General features: G+C 35.3%; 3 protein-coding genes and 2 long non-coding RNA genes across 9 annotated transcripts; 1 reads left to right on the forward strand and 4 right to left on the reverse strand.

The window, feature by feature from the left end:
• On the reverse strand, nt 748–2,324 carry LOC18778281 (protein SRG1). Its single transcript, XM_007213516.2, has 3 exons — nt 2,234–2,324; nt 1,695–2,019; nt 748–1,319 (listed from the first exon to the last, which is right to left on the reverse strand). The coding sequence occupies exons 2-3, from the start codon at nt 1,938–1,940 to the stop codon at nt 1,074–1,076; spliced, it is 492 nt and encodes a 163-aa protein (XP_007213578.2). The 5' UTR covers nt 1,941–2,019; nt 2,234–2,324; the 3' UTR covers nt 748–1,073.
• On the forward strand, nt 2,612–5,305 carry LOC109948570. Of its 2 annotated transcripts, none has more exons than XR_002271218.1 (8): nt 2,612–2,757; nt 3,372–3,482; nt 3,633–3,747; nt 3,930–3,991; nt 4,083–4,281; nt 4,537–4,641; nt 4,773–4,859; nt 5,031–5,305. It is a non-coding gene; the product is annotated as an uncharacterized LOC109948570 (long non-coding RNA). The 2 variants fall into 2 exon arrangements; XR_002271219.1 differs by having other exon boundaries at nt 3,408–3,482.
• LOC109948571 lies at nt 6,363–8,790 on the reverse strand. 3 transcript variants are annotated; one of them, XR_002271222.1, is made up of 5 exons: nt 8,522–8,786; nt 7,800–7,910; nt 7,535–7,649; nt 6,867–7,272; nt 6,363–6,772 (listed from the first exon to the last, which is right to left on the reverse strand). It is a non-coding gene; the product is annotated as an uncharacterized LOC109948571 (long non-coding RNA). The 3 variants fall into 3 exon arrangements; XR_002271220.1 differs by having other exon boundaries at nt 6,867–7,649; nt 8,522–8,790; XR_002271221.1 differs by having other exon boundaries at nt 6,867–7,649; nt 7,800–7,874; nt 8,522–8,789.
• LOC18780326 (protein SRG1) lies at nt 9,458–12,634 on the reverse strand. Its single transcript, XM_007214380.2, has 4 exons — nt 12,043–12,634; nt 11,256–11,503; nt 10,501–10,825; nt 9,458–10,396 (listed from the first exon to the last, which is right to left on the reverse strand). The coding sequence occupies exons 1-4, from the start codon at nt 12,307–12,309 to the stop codon at nt 10,148–10,150; spliced, it is 1,089 nt and encodes a 362-aa protein (XP_007214442.1). The 5' UTR covers nt 12,310–12,634; the 3' UTR covers nt 9,458–10,147.
• Nucleotides 14,004–17,205, reverse strand: LOC18781172 (protein SRG1). Of its 2 annotated transcripts, none has more exons than XM_007211419.2 (4): nt 16,801–17,073; nt 16,163–16,410; nt 14,983–15,307; nt 14,004–14,606 (listed from the first exon to the last, which is right to left on the reverse strand). In XM_007211419.2, the coding sequence occupies exons 1-4, from the start codon at nt 17,071–17,073 to the stop codon at nt 14,364–14,366; spliced, it is 1,089 nt and encodes a 362-aa protein (XP_007211481.1). In that variant the 3' UTR covers nt 14,004–14,363. The 2 variants fall into 2 exon arrangements, with proteins under 2 accessions (XP_007211481.1, XP_020417720.1); XM_020562131.1 differs by having other exon boundaries at nt 14,523–14,644; nt 16,801–17,205.

Here is a 20,914-nt window from a genome sequence, read left to right on the forward strand (position 1 = left end):
ACGGTTTTATGCCTCATTCTGATGGTATATGGTGATTACAGTAGTAGCTAACAAGCAACATTCTAAGAAAATACGGTTGATTAATTTCTTGAATTATGCTCACATCAATGGTCACAAATTCAAAAATTGACAATAGTCGAAATTGATTGTGCAAGTTATATATACCACATAAAATATGCGTAACAAGACAAATCAAAAATCAAGTTATATCGGAAATGACACATGTCAACATCTAGAAAGCTACTCCAATCAAGTCAAGTGTCTTTTTTTAGAGAGAAAAATCGATAATTATTTCATCAAAACTTATTACAATACATCTTCAACTAAGCATCACAAATGATATTGGGAGAGTCCCCATATCATATAGATGTTTCGATAAAGAGAATGCATAATGAGAACGAGTATGTTAGCCACACCATTTGCTTCACGGAAAACAAAACAGAGAACTATCAAGTCAAGTCAATTTAGAATCCTAAAAGCTTAAAAGAAGGATGAACTATATATAGGTGAACCACTTTATTTATATCTAAGGGTGATGAACCTATTTAAGCTATAAGGATGAAGTAAAAGAAGATGAACTAAGCAGATATAGGCTTAGTCAAATTAGGTAAAGCGGATGTGCTCTCTACTCTACACATGAGTTTGAATCCCCCTCCCCAAATTTGAGATTAGATTAAAGTATAATATCGTTTGTATAAAAAAAGAAAGAAGATGATGAACTTATAAGAGATGAGTTTATAACTTTCACATCACATTAGTTGCAACAATTTATTTATAATTAAGAGAATGGAGGTACTAATGATGAGGATCATAGTCAGCTAGGGCATGATTATTCTCATTTATTACATAATAAAGGGCTATATATTTGAAATTATATTAAAGGGCAGCAACCTCTTCACATTTCAAGAGCAACCAACATGCCCAAAATAAACTCTACGAGCAGGGCACACTTCATCAGTTGGACACCATTTGGACTGGTAGGCTTTGGTTTATTTCTTCAGAAAATTAGATACCACCACTACATGCATGGTTGCAATTGCACGCTCACATATTGTCTAAATCTCACCACCATCTTACTTTATCCTAAGTTCATCAAGAAAAGACTTTCCTTGAAGCTTACGTTCAAAAAGGGCTTTCACATAATCTTGAACTTCCACCCTTTTATATACTGCAGGTGCTTGCTCAGTGACCAAGCTAGACGCCGGACCAATTTCACCATCAAGTGCTGGGTTGTGAAATGTGGCGATTGACAGCCTTTCTTTTATAGAGTTAACTGTTGCACGATGCTCAATGCTTCGATAAATCCCATTTGTTTGAATCTGCCATGAGTCCCACATACACACACAAAATTATATAGCTGCAATAGATAAAATTATTATGGATGAATCTTGATTTGAAATTACTGTTGAACACATCTTTCACAAAGCTACGTAACTCAAACAATCGAGTCTAGTTCCATCTATGTGAGAGATGCAACTGATCGACACTATCATCAGTAAATATGGCACAAATAGAAGAAGGCAAGCATTATGGCCTATATTATAAAATGACATGTTTGAACAGGGGTAATGTTTTCTATTTATTTTTTTTTGTCGAAATTCTTCTATATGTTATGTTGTAGAACTATGAACTATAGAATTTCATAAGTATTCACCATAGGATCAGTTATATGAAATTGAGAGCTATACGATTACCTCTAAAATGTCTCCAATGTTGACAATAAAGGCATCTGGTAGTGGCTTAACAGGAACCCAAATCCCATCTTTCTTTACTTGGAGACCATCCATTCCATTCACTTGTAGGAGGATGGTGAGACCTACAGAATCAGAACGAGGTGTAAGACCGATGACTTCCGCCGGAAGAGGACATGGAGGGTAATAGTTCATCCTCATTGATTGCATTCCATCTTCAAATAACTTGGTCAGTTCCTTGCCTTCCATTTGCAAAGCAGTTTACATTTGTGATAGGATAGTCAAGGCTAGGTTCTTCAGTTCCAATGAGTAAACTTCTAAAGTCTCTCTACATGTAAACAATAAGTCGGTTTTAGAAAAATACTCACATATATCATGTATTCAAAAATTCTATGTGCAGGACGTTCGGTCTTTACTTAAAGAGAAGAGACTGTCTATATGCGCATCAATATTTTGTCGATATTGCCAAAGTCACAAACACATGCACATGCAAATGCACACAAAGTATATGTATATATGATGAGATGATGAGAGGAGAGGACCTGAAAGGAGAAGGGACGTTTGGGAATAGGTGAGTCCGCCTCATTTCGACTGGAAGGGTGGTCATGAAGAAAATGTCAGCCCAATCGAGTTTTTGGTCAGCCAGCCTAGTGGGGATTCGTTAATAAGATTGGCCTAGGCTCGGGTACTATTTTAGACTATTTTAGTCTTTTTAAAAACAAGTCTACTGGGCTATAGCCCAGGTTAGGTTGTTAGTAGTATAGTCCTCTGTTGAATAATATAGGGAAATAGCTTAAAATGCCACCTTTTTTATAATTTTAACTAAAAATATCATCCCTTCCCAATTTTTTTACAACTACCATCTATAAATACATTTTTATTGTGGAATGATTGTACCCATTTCAGTTTTTCAGAAATTGGGTTCTCTCTCAACTCTCTTGGCTCTATCTCTCTCTTCAGCCCTTCTCTCTCCCTCGTGTAACTCTCTCTCTCTCCGACGCAATCGTCTTTCTCCCTCAGCGGTGGCTATTCATCCAAGCTTAACTCCACGATTCACATCCACGAGGTACTGTTCATCTTCCTTGTCTTTGAAATTTGGGGTTTTTGTGAATTTGGTTTATGGTGTATGGATTTGTAAGAAATTGATTTAGGGGTTTCTTCGAAATTGGTTTTGGGTCTCAATTCTTTGTGCCCAAGTACTAATTAATACTAGTCATGGAGAATTGTCATTGAATGAAGCATCCGTGGAGAATTGTTGGATGAAAATATCTTTGCTATATTCATGCTACTTCCTCTTGCGGGTGGTTTATGTTGAGTTAATATTTAAATTTTAAAATGCATTCTTTTTTCAATTTTGATTTCAACGACGTTTTCTTCAAAATTGTTTGTGTGTAAATGCAAAATAAAGGCATAGATTCTAATTGGACTATTCATTTTGCCCAAAAGCATTCCTGATGCTTGATCTTTGTCAGTGTAACAATCATGTTATGGAATTATAAGTTTGCACATACAATTTGATGGTTGTCTAATTATATGTTTCATGTTTTGGAAAATTTCTGGTATTTCTTGAAACCAACCATGGTTGACTAGTTCACATTCTCATTATCAATTTTTTTTTCTTTCCCAATTTGCTTTATCAGCCATATAGTATTGTGATTTTAATAATTATTTTTCTTATAGATGTTCACATATTAACTGGTGAAAATAATTGAACAGAGAAAATCCAATGATGCAGAAGTCGAGTCACTGCGAGAGGAATACCATCAAAGGGTTGCAACACTTGAAAGGAAGGTAGGTCTTCTCATAAAGTCTTGTTTATAATCGTGCTTGGATTGATCTAGGTGTTATATGTGCCCCTTATGTTTTTGATGAAATTGGTACTTGCCTATTTTTAATTCAGCTCCTGATAATTGGAGGGGCTATGCCAACTTATGATTGCAGGTGTATGCTCTTACAAAGGAAAGGGACACGCTTCGGCGGGAGCAGAATAGGAAAAGTGATGCAGCTGCTCTTCTGAAGGAAAAGGATGAAATAATTAATCAAGTTATGGCTGAAGGTCTCTTTCTGTCCCTGTCTGTCTCTGTTTCTCTTGAGAAGCTCAATATGTTCTACATATTTTGTGCCTCATAGTGAATTTCAACGTAGCCAATGTTCTATTGTGGATGCGAGGAGGGTTTCTTTATGCAATCATATCAATAATTATGGAAATTCCTTCATTTTTGCATTTTTATGTACCAGGTGAAGAGCTTTCAAAAAAGCAGGCTGCTCAAGAAGGACAGATTAGGAAATTAAGGGCTCAGGTATGCTAGCCGGTTTATTCATTGTCTGATTTTGTCATTCTTTAATCCTTTCACTGCTAGGTATTCTTATATTTTTTTCTCTGAATACTAGATCAGAGAGTTTGAAGAAGAGAAGAAAGGGTTGATTACTAAACTTCAGGTAATTCATTTATGTTGGAATCTTTAAAATTGTGGTTCTCTGATTTCGTTTGATAAAGACAACTCTTGACCAGCATATTGAAGAGCAATTTGGTTGTGGTCGTCTATTGGCTTGTATCTCATCACGACCTGGACAGTGGCTGTGCTGATGGGTATGTGACTTTATTTGCCTATGTCTGTTTCTAGTCAGCAGATTTGTCATAGGCATATTAGTGTAGTTACCATATTGCAAGGGCTGAAATATGGATGATATCAGCTTCTTTTTATTGTTGTTTTAAAGTGAGGTATGTATGGGTCTTATGAAATTTGTACAGAAATATATTGGAGGGCAAATAATTTTATTTTAGTTTTTTATTCCCAAATGATACCCAAAACATGTAAGCTTCACACTATGTTAATTTTTGCAGGATGGGAAAACATTGGACAACGAGCTGGAGGTTGTTGAGGGAATGAAGCTAGACAGGGGCTACATATCCCCTTATTTCATCACCAACCAGAACAATCAGAAATGTGTAAGTTTTAGTTTGACTCAGCGATAACTATGTCTTGAAACTGTTAGAGGGCTGCTTGTTAAAGTTAGCAGCACCTCAAGTCCCTTTTTGCTTGATGCTGATTATCTTCAAACTTGTGTATGTGCTGATAGGAATTGGAAAATCCTCTAATCATAATCCATGAGAAGAAAATCTCAAGTATTAATGATGTGGTTAAAGTATTGGAGTTGGTTTTGCAGGTTAGCATTTTTCTGGTTATGTTCACTAGTTTCTTCGTTTTTACTATGAATTGGTTGACAAACTTTTGCTCCTTTTCAGAAGCAAAGATATTTGCATTTTGTTATATATTTCAGAACCGAAGTTATAAAAGAAAATGGTTTTCCTCTTTGCTAATTGAGAATCATGTGCAGTTATGATTTCAGATATGTAGATAACCTGTTGTTGCTGATATTGCTACACGGGAGGAGAACAGAACAACTTGGAAAATGTGCAAGAAGGGAGAGCTAACTCATACAACGAAGAACAAATTGATGAAGTTAAGATCAAATTAGTAGAATTTGTGAGCTCTCCATTATTTATAATTATAGGTGGGAAGTATGTATGTAATAGAGCAAAGATTGGTTGACTATGTAATAACAATTGAATTGTCAAGTTTTATGAAAGAAATAATTTTTGCTTCTTGGGATAGTACTGTTAGGGTTCGGTGGCGATTTATTTTCCATGTCTAAATTGTAGTCTGTAATGGATGTGTGTGTATTGTATGTAGATTGACTTAATATTGCTGTCCTATTGCATGTGTATTGTACTAATATTGCCTGTGTATTGTACTAATATTGTATGCATATTGCCATCATATTGCATGTATATTGTAATGCTATTGCTATCGTATTGCCATTATATTGACCTAGTGTATGTATATTGACTACAGCTCATCAATGGGTTTACTGTTTGGGCCATATTGCATTCAAAAAGAAGACGAGGAGGAGAAAGAAACAACGTGCCTTTCAAAAACAGGCAGTCAGGTGCATCATAATTGCATCGTAAGACATTGTAAGAAATTATTTTAAAAAATAATAACAACTAAAAAATAATTTACAAAAAAAGGAAGGTATGAATAAAGAGACAGAGAGCGAATAAGGGGAGAAAGAGGCAGAACGAAGCTAGAGAGAGACAGAGAGAGAGCTGCGCTACAGAAAGAGAGCAAAGAGAGAGTTGCACTAGAGAGAGAGAGAGAGAGAGAGAGAGAGAGAGAGAGAGATAGAGAGCTGCGATAGACAGATACCAAAGAGAGAGAGAGATGTGCCAGAGAGAGAGATGTGCCAGAGAGAGAGAGCCGAGTGAGCTAAGAGAGAACAAAATTTCTGAACATGTGCAAAATCAGCAATAAGTGGACAATAATTATATTTTTATAGGTGATATTGTAATATTATTGCTATCGTATTGTGGTTATATTGCTTTAATATTGCCTCTATAGTGTACATGTATTGGCCTAATATTGCTATTATATCGTATGTCAATGGCCATTTGGTCTAATAACAGAGTCTCCACTTTGTTGAAAAGTAATCCTGAATTCGAATCTCATGGACACGACAATTGTTATCCATCCTTATATTAGCATGAATTGATGTTGACCTTTGAAATGATAGTTGGAGTTGCACATCGATTCATATTCAAAAGGAAAGTAATTCTCTCCCTCAATGAATCTTCGTTCAAAAGAAGGCAACTATCAAATATTGGGTACAAAAATGCAAGGTCCACAGTAAATTAATTGGACACAAACCACATATTACAAAACTAGGATGATTTTTGGCATGCTTGAAAAGACAAGGGCCAAATACAACAGAAAAGAAAATCCATTCAAGCTTCACACTAAACATGGCTCAAGCACTCGACCATGGTTTCAATCCAAAACCTACCCAACAAGAGCATACCACGTGTCCATCATAACAGAAGATGGCATTTACAAAGCATGAACTGCAATATGTTTCTTTTTCTCCTAAACAAAATTGTTACTAAAATGGAACAAAAGATCCCTAACATAGAGCAATACAAGCAAAGATAGTCAATTGTCATACACACAAAATTAGTCCTCATCCATCCCTGCATGCTGATCTCTCTCACTAGGGCCACCTGCTGGTTTTGCCATTATAATCTGCAAGATAGTCAAAGCACTATCAACAACCTTTTTTTAATGAAGGTATTAAACATTAAATAGGCTGCAATCAGATGGATTCATCATTTCTCACAGATTTTTAGCTAGCCAGAAAACCCCCATCATATAGATTTTCTATTTTTCAGATTCAGATTCAGATTTTTCAGGCTCTGCTACCACAGTCTCTGTTTCCTCCACCGTCGCAGCATGCTTATCATCTGTTTCTTCCTTGACAACTTCAGTTTCCTCCTTATCAGCCATCTGTTCAGTTGAAGAGTGTTGTAAAGTTTCTGTTTTGACCCCTTCCTTTGCCTCAACAGTAGAGAGTTTTTGTGGAGATTCAGATTCCCCTGATGATTTGTCAACCTTTGGCGGATGCTCTGAAGACTCAGCTTTCTGTGATGAATCAACACTACTTCCCTCATTTGTTTGTCCCATAAAAGATATAACAGGATCAAATAGCAATTTCCTTTCAGTAGACGAAGGCCATAATCCTGAAGCTGTCACACATATAGATGGGACATCTTACTTTCAACTTTCATGCAAAAATAGAGAACACAGCATAACTACCAGAATTCCTTTTTTCCAAATAAATCCTATCATTGAAAACTCTGTTCTACCCGAAACGAAAAACACAATGCAATTAAATACGCTAAAGAAATCATGATTTACAAGTAACGGAAATTCACTATGAGGCACAAAATATGTAGAACATATTGAGCTTCTCAAGAGAAACAGAGACAGACAGGGACAGAAAGAGACTTTCAGCCATAACTTGATTAATTATTTCATCCTTTTCCTTCAGAAGAGCAGCTGCATCACTTTTCTTATTCTGCTCCCGCCGAAGCGTGTCCCTTTCCTTTGTAAGAGCATACACCTGCAATCATAAGTTGGCATAGCCCCTCCAATTATCAGGAGCTGAATTAAAAATAGGCAAGTACCAATTTCATCAAAAACATAAGGGGCACATATAACACCTAGATCAATCCAAGCACGATTATAAACAAGACTTTATGAGAAGACCTACCTTCCTTTCAAGTGTTGCAACCCTTTGATGGTATTCCTCTCGCAGTGACTCGACTTCTGCATCATTGGATTTTCTCTGTTCAATTATTTTCACCAGTTAATATGTGAACATCTATAAGAAAAATAATTATTAAAATCACAATACTATATGGCGGATAAAGCAAATTGGGAAAGAAAAAAAAATTGATAATGAGAATGTGAACTAGTCAGCCATGGTTGGTTTCAAGAAATACCAGAAATTTTCCAAAACATGAAACATATAATTAGACAACCATCAAATTGTATGTGCAAACTTATAATTCCATAACATGATTGTTACACTGACAAAGATCAAGCATCAGGAATGCTTTTGGGCAAAATGAATAGTCCAATTAGAATCTATGCCTTTATTTTGCATTTACACACAAACAATTTTGAAGAAAACGTTGAAATCAAAATTGAAAAAAGAATGCATTTTAAAATTTAAATATTAACTCAACATAAACCACCCGCAAGAGGAAGTAGCATGAATATAGCAAAGATATTTTCATCCAACAATTCTCTACGGATGCTTCATTCAGTGACAATTCTCCATGACTGGTATTAATTAGTACTTGGGCACAAAGAATTGAGACCCAAAACCAATTTCGAAGAAACCCCTAAATCAATTTCTTACAAATCCATACACCATAAACCAAATTCACAAAAACCCCAAATTTCAAAGACAAGGAAGATGAACAGTACCTCGTGGATGTGAATCGTGGAGTTAAGCTTGGATGAATAGCCACCGCTGAGGGAGAAAGACGATTGCGTCGGAGAGAGAGAGAGTTACACGAGGGAGAGAGAAGGGCTGAAGAGAGATAGAGCCAAGAGAGTTGAGAGAGAACCCAATTTTTGAAAAACTGAAATGGGTACAATAATTCCACAATAAAAATGTATTTATAGGTGGTAGTTGTAAAAAAATTGGGAAGGGATGGTATTTTTAGTTAAAATTATAAAAAAGGTGGCATTTTAAGCTATTTCCCAATAATATATCTGTTCCTCAGTTTTGTTTTCTTGTCTACACTAGTTTTTGTTTTGTCCAACCTTTGAATTTGGAAATGTCCACTTTGTTGTGTCTGGAAGCCCACAGCCTAATAGATGAAGTCTTCGTACATTGTATAGTGAGTGAAAAGACAGGATGTTTTTGACCCAAAAAAGAAGAAAAGACAGGATGTTTGCAATGACGTCTGAATTGTAGATCGATTTTATTTTGGTGGTTGGCATATGCTAATATCTTTGCCTATAAAATAAAATAAAAAAAGCTTGAGTGAAAAAGAGAGTAACGTATCGAAATCAAATTCAAACTCAAACTAGAATTTTTTTAATTTATAAAAAGCAATTTAAGTTTGTTAAATCAATCAGACAAAAAAAGTTCGAAGGAAAAAGACTATAAAAGGAGCCATTCCAATAGCAGTATGGTGAATATGATCAAATTGCAGAAATGAAATGATATGGAGAGAATCACTACCAAAAAATAAATTTTCTAAAACTCCTATCCATCGTCTTAGTTGCCTCAAATCTCGTCAAATTACATCGATGACAAAACAGGATGTTAACCAGAATGACACTCTTAAAGAGACTATGAACTCAAGCAAATTCAACAAAGTTTATGGAATTATGAAAGTAAAACAACATAGACAACTCATAAAGTTTCTAGATCTTATTGAACAAACTAAACTAAAATTACAAAACTAAAACAACGCCGACAAAAGGAAAACCAACCGCCATTAATCTTCCTCCAAGACATAACATAGAGAACCTACATCAAGAGAGAAATAAAACTATGCTCTTATATTAGTTTGTTACTCCCTTGAAATTGATATTTTAGATGTCTTTAATTGTACTGTTGAAGTTTAAATGGGTTTAAGTGGGGATTCAAGAGGGGTAAAAGTCCCATGTTTAGATTTGAGGGGAGGGTGGAGTGATTGTATAATCCACTATTTTTTTGGTTTCTTTCCAATTGTGCCTTTTGTAATTAAATGTACGCACTATTGGTTATTAATTAAAAAAAGGGTTTTCTTCTTTTAATCTTGGAGAGATTTCACACTGAACTGCCTTATAAAGTTATAAGAGCAGGTGGCACTCACACAAATCGAGTTTGAGGCGATAATATAATAGTAGGAAATGCTAGGCTTATCATATTGTGTATTATCTTTCTAATAGAGGTGGGGTCCCATTATATTGATGGGCTCCACCTCTATTAGAGAGGTGGTACACAATGTGATATAAAAATGTAGTAAACCTAACATTACCCTAAAACAATACTAATTATACAAGACTACACCGCTTTCTATTTCTTCAGAAAATTAAATGGAATTGAGTAATTTTCTAATACTTTATCTTCAGCTCATCAAGAAAAGACTTTCCTTGAAGCTTACGTTCGAAAAAGGCTTTGAAATAATCTTCAAGTCCCACCCTTGTATATGCTGCAGGTGTTTGCTCACTGACCAAGCTAGGAGCTGGACCAATTTCACCACCAAATTCCGGGTTGTAAAATGTAGCGATCGAGAGCCTTTCTTTCACAGAGTTAACTGTTGCCCGATGCTCAATGCTGCGATAAACACCATTTGTTTGAATCTGCCATGAACACAAAAAACAAAACAAAAATCATATAGTTGCAATAGATAAAATTATTATGGTGAATGAAGCTTAGTTTTTGGATAATTGTTAAAGATGATCACCTCTAAAATGTCTCCAACGTTGACAATAAAGGCATCTGGTAGTGGTTTAACAGGAACCCAAATCCCATCTTTCTTCACTTGGAGACCATCCATTTCATTGACTTGTAGGAGGATGGTGAGACCTACACTATCAGAATGAGGTGTAAGACCGATGACTTTCCCTGGATGAGGACATGGAGGGTAATAGTTCATCCTCATTTGTTGCATTCCATCTTCATACAACTTGGTCACTTCCTTGTCTTCCATTTGTAAAGCAGTTTCCATTTGGGATAGGATAGTCATGGATAGGTTCCTCAGCTCCAATGAGTAATCATCTAAGGTCTCTCTACATGTAAAAAATAACTTGGTTATCGAAATTCAGTCACCTACATATATATGCATAAATTCTATGTGCAGGATGTTTGGTCTTTAATTCTTAAAAATTGAATTGATCTATATGTGCATCAATATTGTTGGTGAAAATGTATCGATAACATGTCGATAAATTTTGTTGACAACAATGATTTACACACATTGTCGAGGCCATATTGATAGCTTGTGTTTATTATTATTGGAAGCCGGACGTCATGTATGTATCCATACTAAAAATAATGCCAAAGAAAATGAACACTTAATTGGATCATTAAATTGTATCGAGGTGGACCTATATACATCATGGATTCACGCACATTCATATATATAATCATATTGCACAAAATCACAAACATATGGATATGCACACAAAGTAATAAGATGAGATGATGAGAGGAGAGGACCTGAAAGGAGAAGGGAGGTTTGGGAACAGACGAGGCCTCCTTATTTGAACTGGAAGGGTGGTCATGAAGAAAAGGTCAGCCCAATCGAGCTTTTGGTCTTCTGAAACTACAAAGGCTTGTCCAAAACCTTCCACGTCTCCTGGGGTTTGCCAAAGCTTTTTCTTCTCTTCCATGGGAAGGTTGAAGAAGTCTTGAACTTCTGTCTTTATTTTCTCCATCAAGGAAGAGCTCACTCCATGGTTTACCAACTGTGACATGCATATACTATGTTATGTTGTACACGATTACTTTTTAAATGCCTAGTTAGTAACAAGTAAAAATACGTTCTTATTACATGTATAATTACACGATTAGTTGCCTAAAGTCGAATTTGTGAACTTGTTTTATTTATGTAGCAACTGTCGTTCAGCACTTCTTCCAACAAAATGAAGATTTCACAATATAAAAAATATATCTCTCTTAAGAAGGAAAAAAAAAAAAACACACACACACACACACAGAACTATGATACTCAGCAGCGAGCCACTTCTAGGCCTAGAGTGAAGCTCCCCATATCTTATAACAAACATCTTATAATTTAAGTTAAAATTCCCACCGAAACAAATTAGCCCCTTGACGATACGCTACTAATACTTGTACTTACTTTACCAATTTTGGCCCAACATTTCCAATAACTTCTGATTGAAGTATATTATTGCTCCATCAATATAATATACTATCACAAGTGTGATGTCATCTTCTAATTAATTCCTCAAAACAGTCCAAAGGAGTGAAAAATGGTGTCTACCTGAAAGAAACCCCACTCTTTGCAAGCAAAATGGAGCTTAGCTAACTCAGATTCAGAATCAATTGAGTCTTGAGAAAGCAACTTGTGCATGTCAATGAATGGTATTTCCGCATCAGAGTTGAATATCACTTGATCTTGTTGGTGATGGTGATGATGAGGCTGTATGTATCTGGGTGGGATGGTGATTATATGCTTCTTGGCCAATTCTTGAACACTAGGCACAATAAGAGAGCCACCGTACAAGCTCCTCGATGCCTTTTCTTCCATAGCTTTGCCAAAGCTAACTAATATGGCTGCTTAATCTGGATATTTTTTTATTTGCTTGACTCTATCTTTTATAGAATTTAAATTTTGGTTTTGTCCTTTTTTATTTTTTTTATTTGCTCGACTCTCCACCGACCACCCCCCCCACCCCCCACCCCACACGTTAAATACACGTGAGTCAGTTTTGTTTTCTTGTCTGGACTTGAACTAGCGGTTGGATATGGGACCAATGGGCAGGGCAGCAATAATCAATGACTAGCCCCTTGACACATGCTCACGCATGTGCCAATTGATTTTCTTTTTTTTTTTTATTTTTTTTTTAAAATTAATAAAAGATAACAGGGTAGTTATGTTCCATCAAAGTAGGACCTATTATCTTATTTTGTTTTTAATTTTAATTTTTTTAATATTAAAAATGTGAATTTACTATATTATCCTCATTTAATTAATAATTTCAATTCTTAATGTTTGAATTAACAAAGGGCATTTTCTGGTATTTTGAATGTTTCACCATTCTCTGCCTTTTGCTTTATATATATAGATTTAAGATTTGTGACCATTATTGTGAGGAAATTTTGGAATAATTTTGCACGTGCCGTGAGTGTATATATATAAAGATTAATTAGGATTTGTTTTAATTAACACGGGAGGTGGATTAGAATTTGAAATTTCTTTTAGGTCCCTTGATATTGAATGTGATTCCTTGTCTGTTGTCTCTCTGATTGCTAAGGATTGTAATCATTCACATCCTCTGTTTTTTGTCTATTGTCTGATTGAAGATGGCAAGTTGTTATTTAACCGTGATTGGAGATGCAATGTCTCTCATATTTATAGGGAGCAAAACAGAGCAGTTGATCACCTTCCTAACTTGGGGTATGAGTTACCCTTGGAGCTTCATAACTACGAGTCTGCTCATATCTCCCTCTCAAGCTTGCTGTTGGATGATGAACTAGGGAGAGCCCAAGGTAGGGCTGTGCCTTGTTAGCTTTTTTTTTTTTTTTTTTTTTTTTTCTTTTTTGGCTAAGGCCTGCCTTGTAACCAAAAAAAAAGGAAAAAGAAATTTCTTTTAACATTAAGAAGAGAAGTGTCACTAAAATAATTACTAATTTTAAATTAATTATAGTTAACCTTTTAATTATATATTGTATACTAAAGGTTGTAGGTATCATCAACGGTTTTACACCTCATATGGTGATTACAGTAGTAGCTAACAAGCAGCATTCTAAAAAAATACGGTTGATTAATTTCTTGGATTATGCTCACATCAATGGTCACAAATTCATAAATTGACAATAGTCGAAATTGATTTGTGCAAGTTGTATGTACCACACAAAATATGCGTAGTATTTGACTCAACAAGACAAATAAAAAATCAAGTTATATCGGAAATGACACATGTTGCGTAGTATGTGCCACACCATTTGCTTCACGGAAAACAAAAACAGATAACACTATCAAGTCAAGTCAATTTAAAAGCCTAAAAGCTTAAAAGAAGGATGAACTATATATAGGTGCTCCACTTTATTTATATCTAAGGGTGATGAACCTATTTAAGCTATAAGGATGAAGTAAAAGAAGATGAACTAAGCAGATATGGGCTTAGCCAAATTAGCTAAAGCGGATGTGCTCCCTACTCTACACTTGAATTTGAATCCCTATTTCCAAAGTTGAGATTAGATTAAAGTAAAAACAAGAAAGAAAGAAGAAGATGAACTTATAAGAGATGAGTTTATAACTTTCACATCACATTAGTTGCAACAATTTATTTATAATTAAGAGACTGGAGGTACTAATGATGAGGATCATAATCAGCTAGGGCATGATTATTCTCATTTATTAGATAGTAAAGGGCTATATATTTGAAATGATATTAAAGGGCAGCAACCTCTTCACATTTCAAGAGCAACCAACAAAATAAACTCTATTGGCAGGGCACACTTCATCAGTTGGACACCATCTGCACTGGTAGGCTTTGGTTTATTTCTTCAGAAAATTAGATACCACTAATACATGGTTGCAATTCCACGCTCACAGATTGTCTAAATCTCACCACCATCTTACTTTATCCTAAGTTCTTCAAGAAAAGACTTTCCTTGAAGCTTACGTTCAAAAAGGGCTTTCACATAATCTTGAACTCCCACCCTTTTATATACTGCAGGTGTTTGCTCAGTGACCAAGCTAGCCGGACCAATTTCAACATCAAGTGCTGGGTTGTGAAATGTGGCGATTGACAGCCGTTCTTTTACAGAGTTAACTGTTGCACGATGCTCAATGCTTCGATAAATCCCATTTGTTTGAATCTGCCATGAGTCCCATATACACACACAAAATTATGTAGCTGCAGTAGATAAAATGATTATGTATGAATCTTGATTTGAAATTACTGTTGAACACATCTCTCACAAAGCAACGTAACTCAAACAATCGAGTCTAGTTCCATCTACGTGAGAGATATGCAACTGATTGACACTATTATCAGTAAATATGGCACAAATAGAAGAAGGCAAACATTACAGCCCCATATTGTAAAATGACATGTTTAAACAGGGGTAATGTTTCCTATTTATTTTTGTGTCGATATTCTTCTATATGTTATGTTGTAGAACTATGTACTATAGATTTACACAAGTATTCACCATAGGATCAGTTATGTGAAATTGAGAGCCATACGATTACCTCTAAAATGTCTCCAATGTTGACAATAAAGGCATCTGGTAGTGGCTTAACAGGAACCCAAATCCCATCTTTCTTTACTTGGAGACCATCCATTTCATTCACTTGTAGGAGGATGGTGAGACCTACAGAATCAGAATGAGGTGTAAGACCGATGACTTCCGCCGGAAGAGGACATGGAGGGTAATAGTTCATCCTCATTGATTGCATTCCATCTTCAAATAACTTGGTCAGTTCCTTGGCTTCCATTTGCAAAGCAGTTTCCATTTGTGATAGGATAGTCAAGGCTAGGTTCTTCAGTTCCAATGAGTAAACTTCTAAGGTCTCTCTACATGTCAACAATAAGTCGGTTTTAGAAAAATACTCAGTTCCAATCACAAACACATGCACACAAAGTATATGTATATATTTGGGCTGGGCATTCAGACCGGTAACCCGATCAAACCGCCCAAGTCAAATCGATAGTTTGAGTTGGTTTGGTTTTTTTAAAATTTTTTTGGTCATCAATTTGAACCCAAATCAAATCGAAATATATGATTCGATGTACGGTTTGCAATATCCAAAATCACAATTTAACCAAATCAAACCAATGATATTTAAAAATATTATATATAATATTATTATAAAAATATATATATAATACATAGTTTAAAGAAGTAAAAAAATAATAAAAAGCTGGCTTTTGTTGTTGGGCATGCCTAAGAAATTTTTTAAAAAACCCTCAAAACATGCATATCTTGTCTTCTCTCTCTTTTTTTTTCTTTTTTCTTTTCTTCTCTCTCCATTTCTCCGTCTGTCTTGTCTCCATTAGTCCCTCTTTCTCTATTTTTTTTTCTCCTTCTTACGTTTGTCTGTCATCACTCCCTCTTCCCGTCTCCCCTTTTTTTTTTCTTTTCTTTTTTTCCTTCTTCTTCTTCTTCTTCTTCTTCTTCTTCTCTCTCTCTCTCTCTCTCTCTCTCTCTCTCTCTCTCTCTAAAAAAGCCAAAAAATTCAAATTGAACCAAACCAACAAAACAAATTCGGTTAACCAAAGTGGTTGGTTTTCATCAATTATGGTTTGACTCTGATTTCCAAATAACCAAACCAAAGCCAGTGTTTCGGTGTTTGAGTTGAGCCCAAAATCGAACCAACTCAGACCGAGCCCATCAGTAATATATATGATGAGATGATGAGAGGAGAGGACCTGAAAGGAGAAGGGAGGTTTGGGAATAGGTGAGGCCGCCTCATTTCGACTGGAAGGGTGGTCATGAAGAAAATGTCAGCCCAATCGAGTTTTTGGTCTTCTGAAACTACAAAGGCTTGTCCAAAACCTTCCAAGTCTCCTGGGGTTTGCCAAAGCTTTTTCTTATCTTCCATGGCTAGGTTGAAGAAGTCTTGAATTTCTATCTTTACTTTGTCCATCAAGGAAGAGCTCACACCATGGTTTACCAACTGTAACATATATACATAATGTCTTAATGTTGGCCATGATTACTTTCTTAATGCCCTAGTTAGTATCAAGTAAAAATACTTGTATAATGACATGATTAATTGCCTAAACCTGAATTCTTGAACTCCTTTTCATTTATTTAACAACCGTTGTTTTTTGAATTTAAACTTAGGACCACGTCTAACAAGGTAAAGATTTCAAAAAAAATCCACGAGCAAATTAACATATATTTATAGGGACACACTTTTTCTTCTACGCTACTAATACTTGTACTTGCTCTATCAATTCTAACCCAACATTACCTGCCAATAACTTCCCATTGATGCTAAATTGTGATTTAATTTTCTCATTAATTCCTCAAGACAGACAAACGAGTGAAAAAAGTTGTGTACCTGAAAGAAACCCCACTCTTTGCAAGCAAAATGGAGCATAGCTAACTCAGATTCGGAATCAGTCGATTCTTGAGAAAGCAGCTTCTGCATGTCGATGAATGGTATTTCAGCTTGACCATGATCAGGATTGAACATGACATCGTCTTGTTGTTCATGATGACGAGTCTGTATGTATCTAGCTGGGATGGCGGTTATAGGCTTCTTGGCTAATTCTTGAACACTAGGCACAATAAGAGATCCACCGTATAAGCTCCCGGATCTCTTTTCTTCCATAGCTTTGCCAAAGCTAGCTAATCTGGATGATCAGGCTCCTCTATTGAATAATATATCTGTCCCTCAGTTTTGTTTTCTTGTCTACACTAGCTTTTGTTTTTTCCAAACTTGGAATTTGGAAATGTCCACTTCGTTGTGTGTGGACGGCCCACAGCCTAAAAGATGAAGACTTCGTACATTGTATAGTGAGTGAAAAGACAGGATGATTGCAATGAGGTCTGAATTGCATGTGGGAATGCTAGCAATTTTTTCTTTAATTTAAATTTTCTCTTTTTTTGTCATGGTATGTGTTTATTTTCTTACATTTAAAACAATGTAATTAGTAAAGGACCCACTAGTGTAATGGTTTGGAGTATTTACTCCCTCAGACAAGGTCCTGGGTTCGAGTCCTAGCTTCCGTGTTGTGTGTGTGAGTTTAATATGCTATCGCTCCTTTCAATAGGAAAGATTCTCAAAAAAAAAAAAAAAAAACAATTAATGCATTAAATAAGCTATCATTTGTTTTCCAAATTTATCCTTATTAAATATATTGATTTTAATGTTTTCTTTAATTTATCCAATTTTTTTAAAAAGTTCTTACGACCTTGTTAAAAATTAATTAAGAAAAAACATTTTTTTAAAGACTCTAATGAGACATTCAAATAAAACTTAAAAATTAAATAAGAAAAAACGTTTGTTTTATTTTTTTGTTTTCTGAAAGACTCCAAAGGGAGTGAGACATTGGTTTAAATCGAAAATTTGGTATGCCATAATTTTAGGATTTTTTTTTTTTCAAATAATCAAACTCCAAAGGCAGTAAGGATGTAAATAAAATTATCAGTCTTGATCTCTTGGACTATAGGGGTCCAAGAAATTTGTGGTCACTCATCGTTGGATGTAAATTCAACGGTTCACTCATTCTTGCACTCATTTTAAGAAACTTTTTTCAACTATTGAATTAATATCCAACGGTGGGTGACCACAATCTCTTGGACTCCTGTGGTCCAAGAGATCGGGACTGATAAAACTATGAACTTCCCTTGGAATCTGATTATTTGGGGTTTTTTTAAATATATTTTTAGTTGTTACTGGAAATGCTCTTTAACTTTATATAGTAGTTTAAAAATTGTAATTAATGAACTTCCTTTTAAAGGAAGTCTTTTTTCTGTATAAAAATGTGATATTTCTATTGATGTTGTAAAGAAGAATGGGTGAAGTCCACATGCTCTAACATTCAAACCACACACCCACCAAATCAAACCACACACCTACCAAACCAAACCACACACCTACCAAACCAAGCCATTTGCTTTGCCTATAAATAGGCATTATATTTGCTTGTAATGAGAAGATGAAATGTGAGAAGAGGAAGAGAAGGAAGAAAGAGGGTGAGTGAGTTGAGAGGAAAGGGAGCAAGAGAGAAATTCTCCAAGAGAGAAAATTGAGTGAGCCATACATATTGTAAACACTAAAGTTGTAGCCCTATTATTTTACATAGTGGAAAAGTTACTACTGCTGCTCTCCGGGGACGTAGGCATAGCCGAACCTCGTTAAATACTGTGTCTCATCTACTTTACGTGCAGCTCAATATTCGCACATATCCCAGTTATTTTACAACACGTTATCAGCACGAGAAGCTCTCAGGTATAATTTTTGTACTGCACTATTATCTATACTACTAACTATTATGTTGATGTAAGGAAGAAAAGTAGTGGAGGAGTTGTGGTCTGCTAGTGAGATATACAAGCAAACCAACTGGAACGATAAGCTCCCTGCCTCTTACCTTTTCTATTATTTTATTATTTCTCCACACAATTTAATACTCATACTAACATCCAAAGCTAGTGAAGTTTGCAGATGAAAAGAAGAAAAGCCAACATGATGTGTCTAGCTTTCCACTAATATATCAGTATAATAATATTATATTATTTGATTGTGGTGTTGATATGAATCCACAAATAATTGTCTTTACTTTTATTTAAATGTATGGAGCAGAATTAGTGCCCATACAAGCACGTTTACTTTATCGCAAATTTACTTTTACTTAAAGTATGATGTGGAATTAACCCTCATACTTTATGAAATTACTTTACTGTACATTATTTACTGTATGGTGTAGGTTTATTACCCATACAACATTATCTATTTAAAAGGGTGGTGCGGGTTTATCGTCCATGCCTTCACTTTTATTTAAATGTATGGAGCAGAATTAGTGCCCATACAAGCACGTTTACTTTATCGCAAATTTACTTTTACTTAAAGTATGATGTGGAATTAACCCTCATACTTTATGAATTTACTTTACCGCACATTTAATTTTATTTAAGGTATGGTGCGGGATTAACGTCCATACAGCAAGCAATTTAATTTATGAATTTATTTTACCGCACATTTACATTTATTTAAAGTATGGTGCGGGTTTATCGTCCATACCAGTAATTTATTTACCAACAATTTATTTTATGGATTAATTGTTCTGTATGATGAGTTTTTTACAGTATGCAGATCAGGACCGGAAGTTCCTTGATCCTCATCATACAATTACATCAGGACTTGAAGATCCTTGATGATGATATTGATATGAGAGCTGGCAGTCTCTCCAGAACTATACTTGTAAACAAGAGATCGGACTTGAAGATCCTTGATCCTTGACATGTAAATAAGGACCTAGAGTTCCTTGATGATGTAACAGTACCGTATTGGTTAAAAGTGCCGTACACATGAATAATAACTGTACTAACAAATGTACTGTACACATGAATAGATACGTATTCATGACTTGATGAATAGTACCGTATACATGAATAGTGACGTATGCATAAATATTAACCATTTTGGGTAAACCGTCACTATATTCAAAAGGGAACCTGCAGTTCCTTAAACTCATGGATGAGCAATTAAATGAGATGCCAGAAGTTCCTCAAAACATGGACAATTATGTAAGGGCTTGAAGTCCAGAAATATGTACAGAAAATTGTAAAAATGTCCATACCATGAGAATATGTGATTTTGGCCTGAAGTTCAAAATCTAACAGTGTTAAGAACCTAAAGTTCCAACAGTTAAATGAACAACCCTTGAGGTATTATTACAGATTGTGGTACGCCACATATTTCTTTGGCATAAGAAAATGATGAATTTAATAAAGTTCGATTATGTTATAATCGACACCTCAAGGAAGAAATATATTTTGTGAATTTCGGTTGTTAAGAATACACTGTGAAATGGATAATATCAGTATAAACCTCAAATAATGAATTGAGGCCCCCCCACATATTTTGTTATATCTGGGCCGGAAGCCCATGGATCCAAATGTATGAGAGATCCCGAACTTGAGTTTGTGGGTGTATAGTAGTTAATGCTCTTCGCTACTATATTGCGATATTATCGTGGCTTTTACTCAATTCATATTTCATGTCCATTTGAAAAGGGCGAATAAATTCTGAGTTTGTGTTTAGCCCAGGCCAAAACTCCCATACTTTGAAAGATGAAATTTGGGAGAGTCAATGTGGTTATTTGAACCTATAAGGCACAAGGTTCCAAACCGTCATTTTGAAAAGACGTAAAAACCACAGGTGCAAGTTTAAGAATGTGCGCAATTATTATTACAGGAACATACAACAGATAGATTTTTTCCACCTGTAATGAAGGTGCAGGCCCTGTAAAATCTATAAAATTACATTATGTTCTGGAAGCCTCTGAAGGAAGAGGACGACGCCTCTTAAGCTTAGCCATGAGCCTCTCGTGGTCTCCCAAAATTCTTTCATTGGAGACCTGCAGCATGTCTAGCCTTCTCAGTGTATCAACAGAGTACGAACTCACCAGTTTCAACAAGGCATTATTCTCTCCTTTAAGTTTCTCAAC

Source organism: Prunus persica, chromosome G4 (genome assembly GCF_000346465.2).
Source record: "Prunus persica cultivar Lovell chromosome G4, Prunus_persica_NCBIv2, whole genome shotgun sequence".
Lineage (NCBI taxonomy): Eukaryota > Viridiplantae > Streptophyta > Magnoliopsida > Rosales > Rosaceae > Prunus > Prunus persica.

Excerpts from the sequence above, each read along its gene's own strand:
- LOC18778281 (XM_007213516.2), bottom strand. The coding sequence starts at position 1,940 with ATGGAAGGCAAGGAACTGACCAAGTTATTTGAAGATGGAATGCAATCA. Across the intron at positions 1,320-1,694 it reads ACATTGGAGACATTTTAGAG|ATTCAAACAAATGGGATTTA; the intron begins GTAATCGTATAG and ends GACTCATGGCAG.
- LOC18780326 (XM_007214380.2), bottom strand. The coding sequence starts at position 12,309 with ATGGAAGAAAAGGCATCGAGGAGCTTGTACGGTGGCTCTCTTATTGTG. Across the intron at positions 11,504-12,042 it reads AAGAGTGGGGTTTCTTTCAG|TTGGTAAACCATGGAGTGAG; the intron begins GTAGACACCATT and ends TGCATGTCACAG. Across the intron at positions 10,826-11,255 it reads AACCTCCCTTCTCCTTTCAG|AGAGACCTTAGATGATTACT; the intron begins GTCCTCTCCTCT and ends TTTTACATGTAG.
- LOC18781172 (XM_007211419.2), bottom strand. The coding sequence starts at position 17,073 with ATGGAAGAAAAGAGATCCGGGAGCTTATACGGTGGATCTCTTATTGTG. Across the intron at positions 16,411-16,800 it reads AAGAGTGGGGTTTCTTTCAG|TTGGTAAACCATGGTGTGAG; the intron begins GTACACAACTTT and ends TATATGTTACAG. Across the intron at positions 14,607-14,982 it reads ACATTGGAGACATTTTAGAG|ATTCAAACAAATGGGATTTA; the intron begins GTAATCGTATGG and ends GACTCATGGCAG.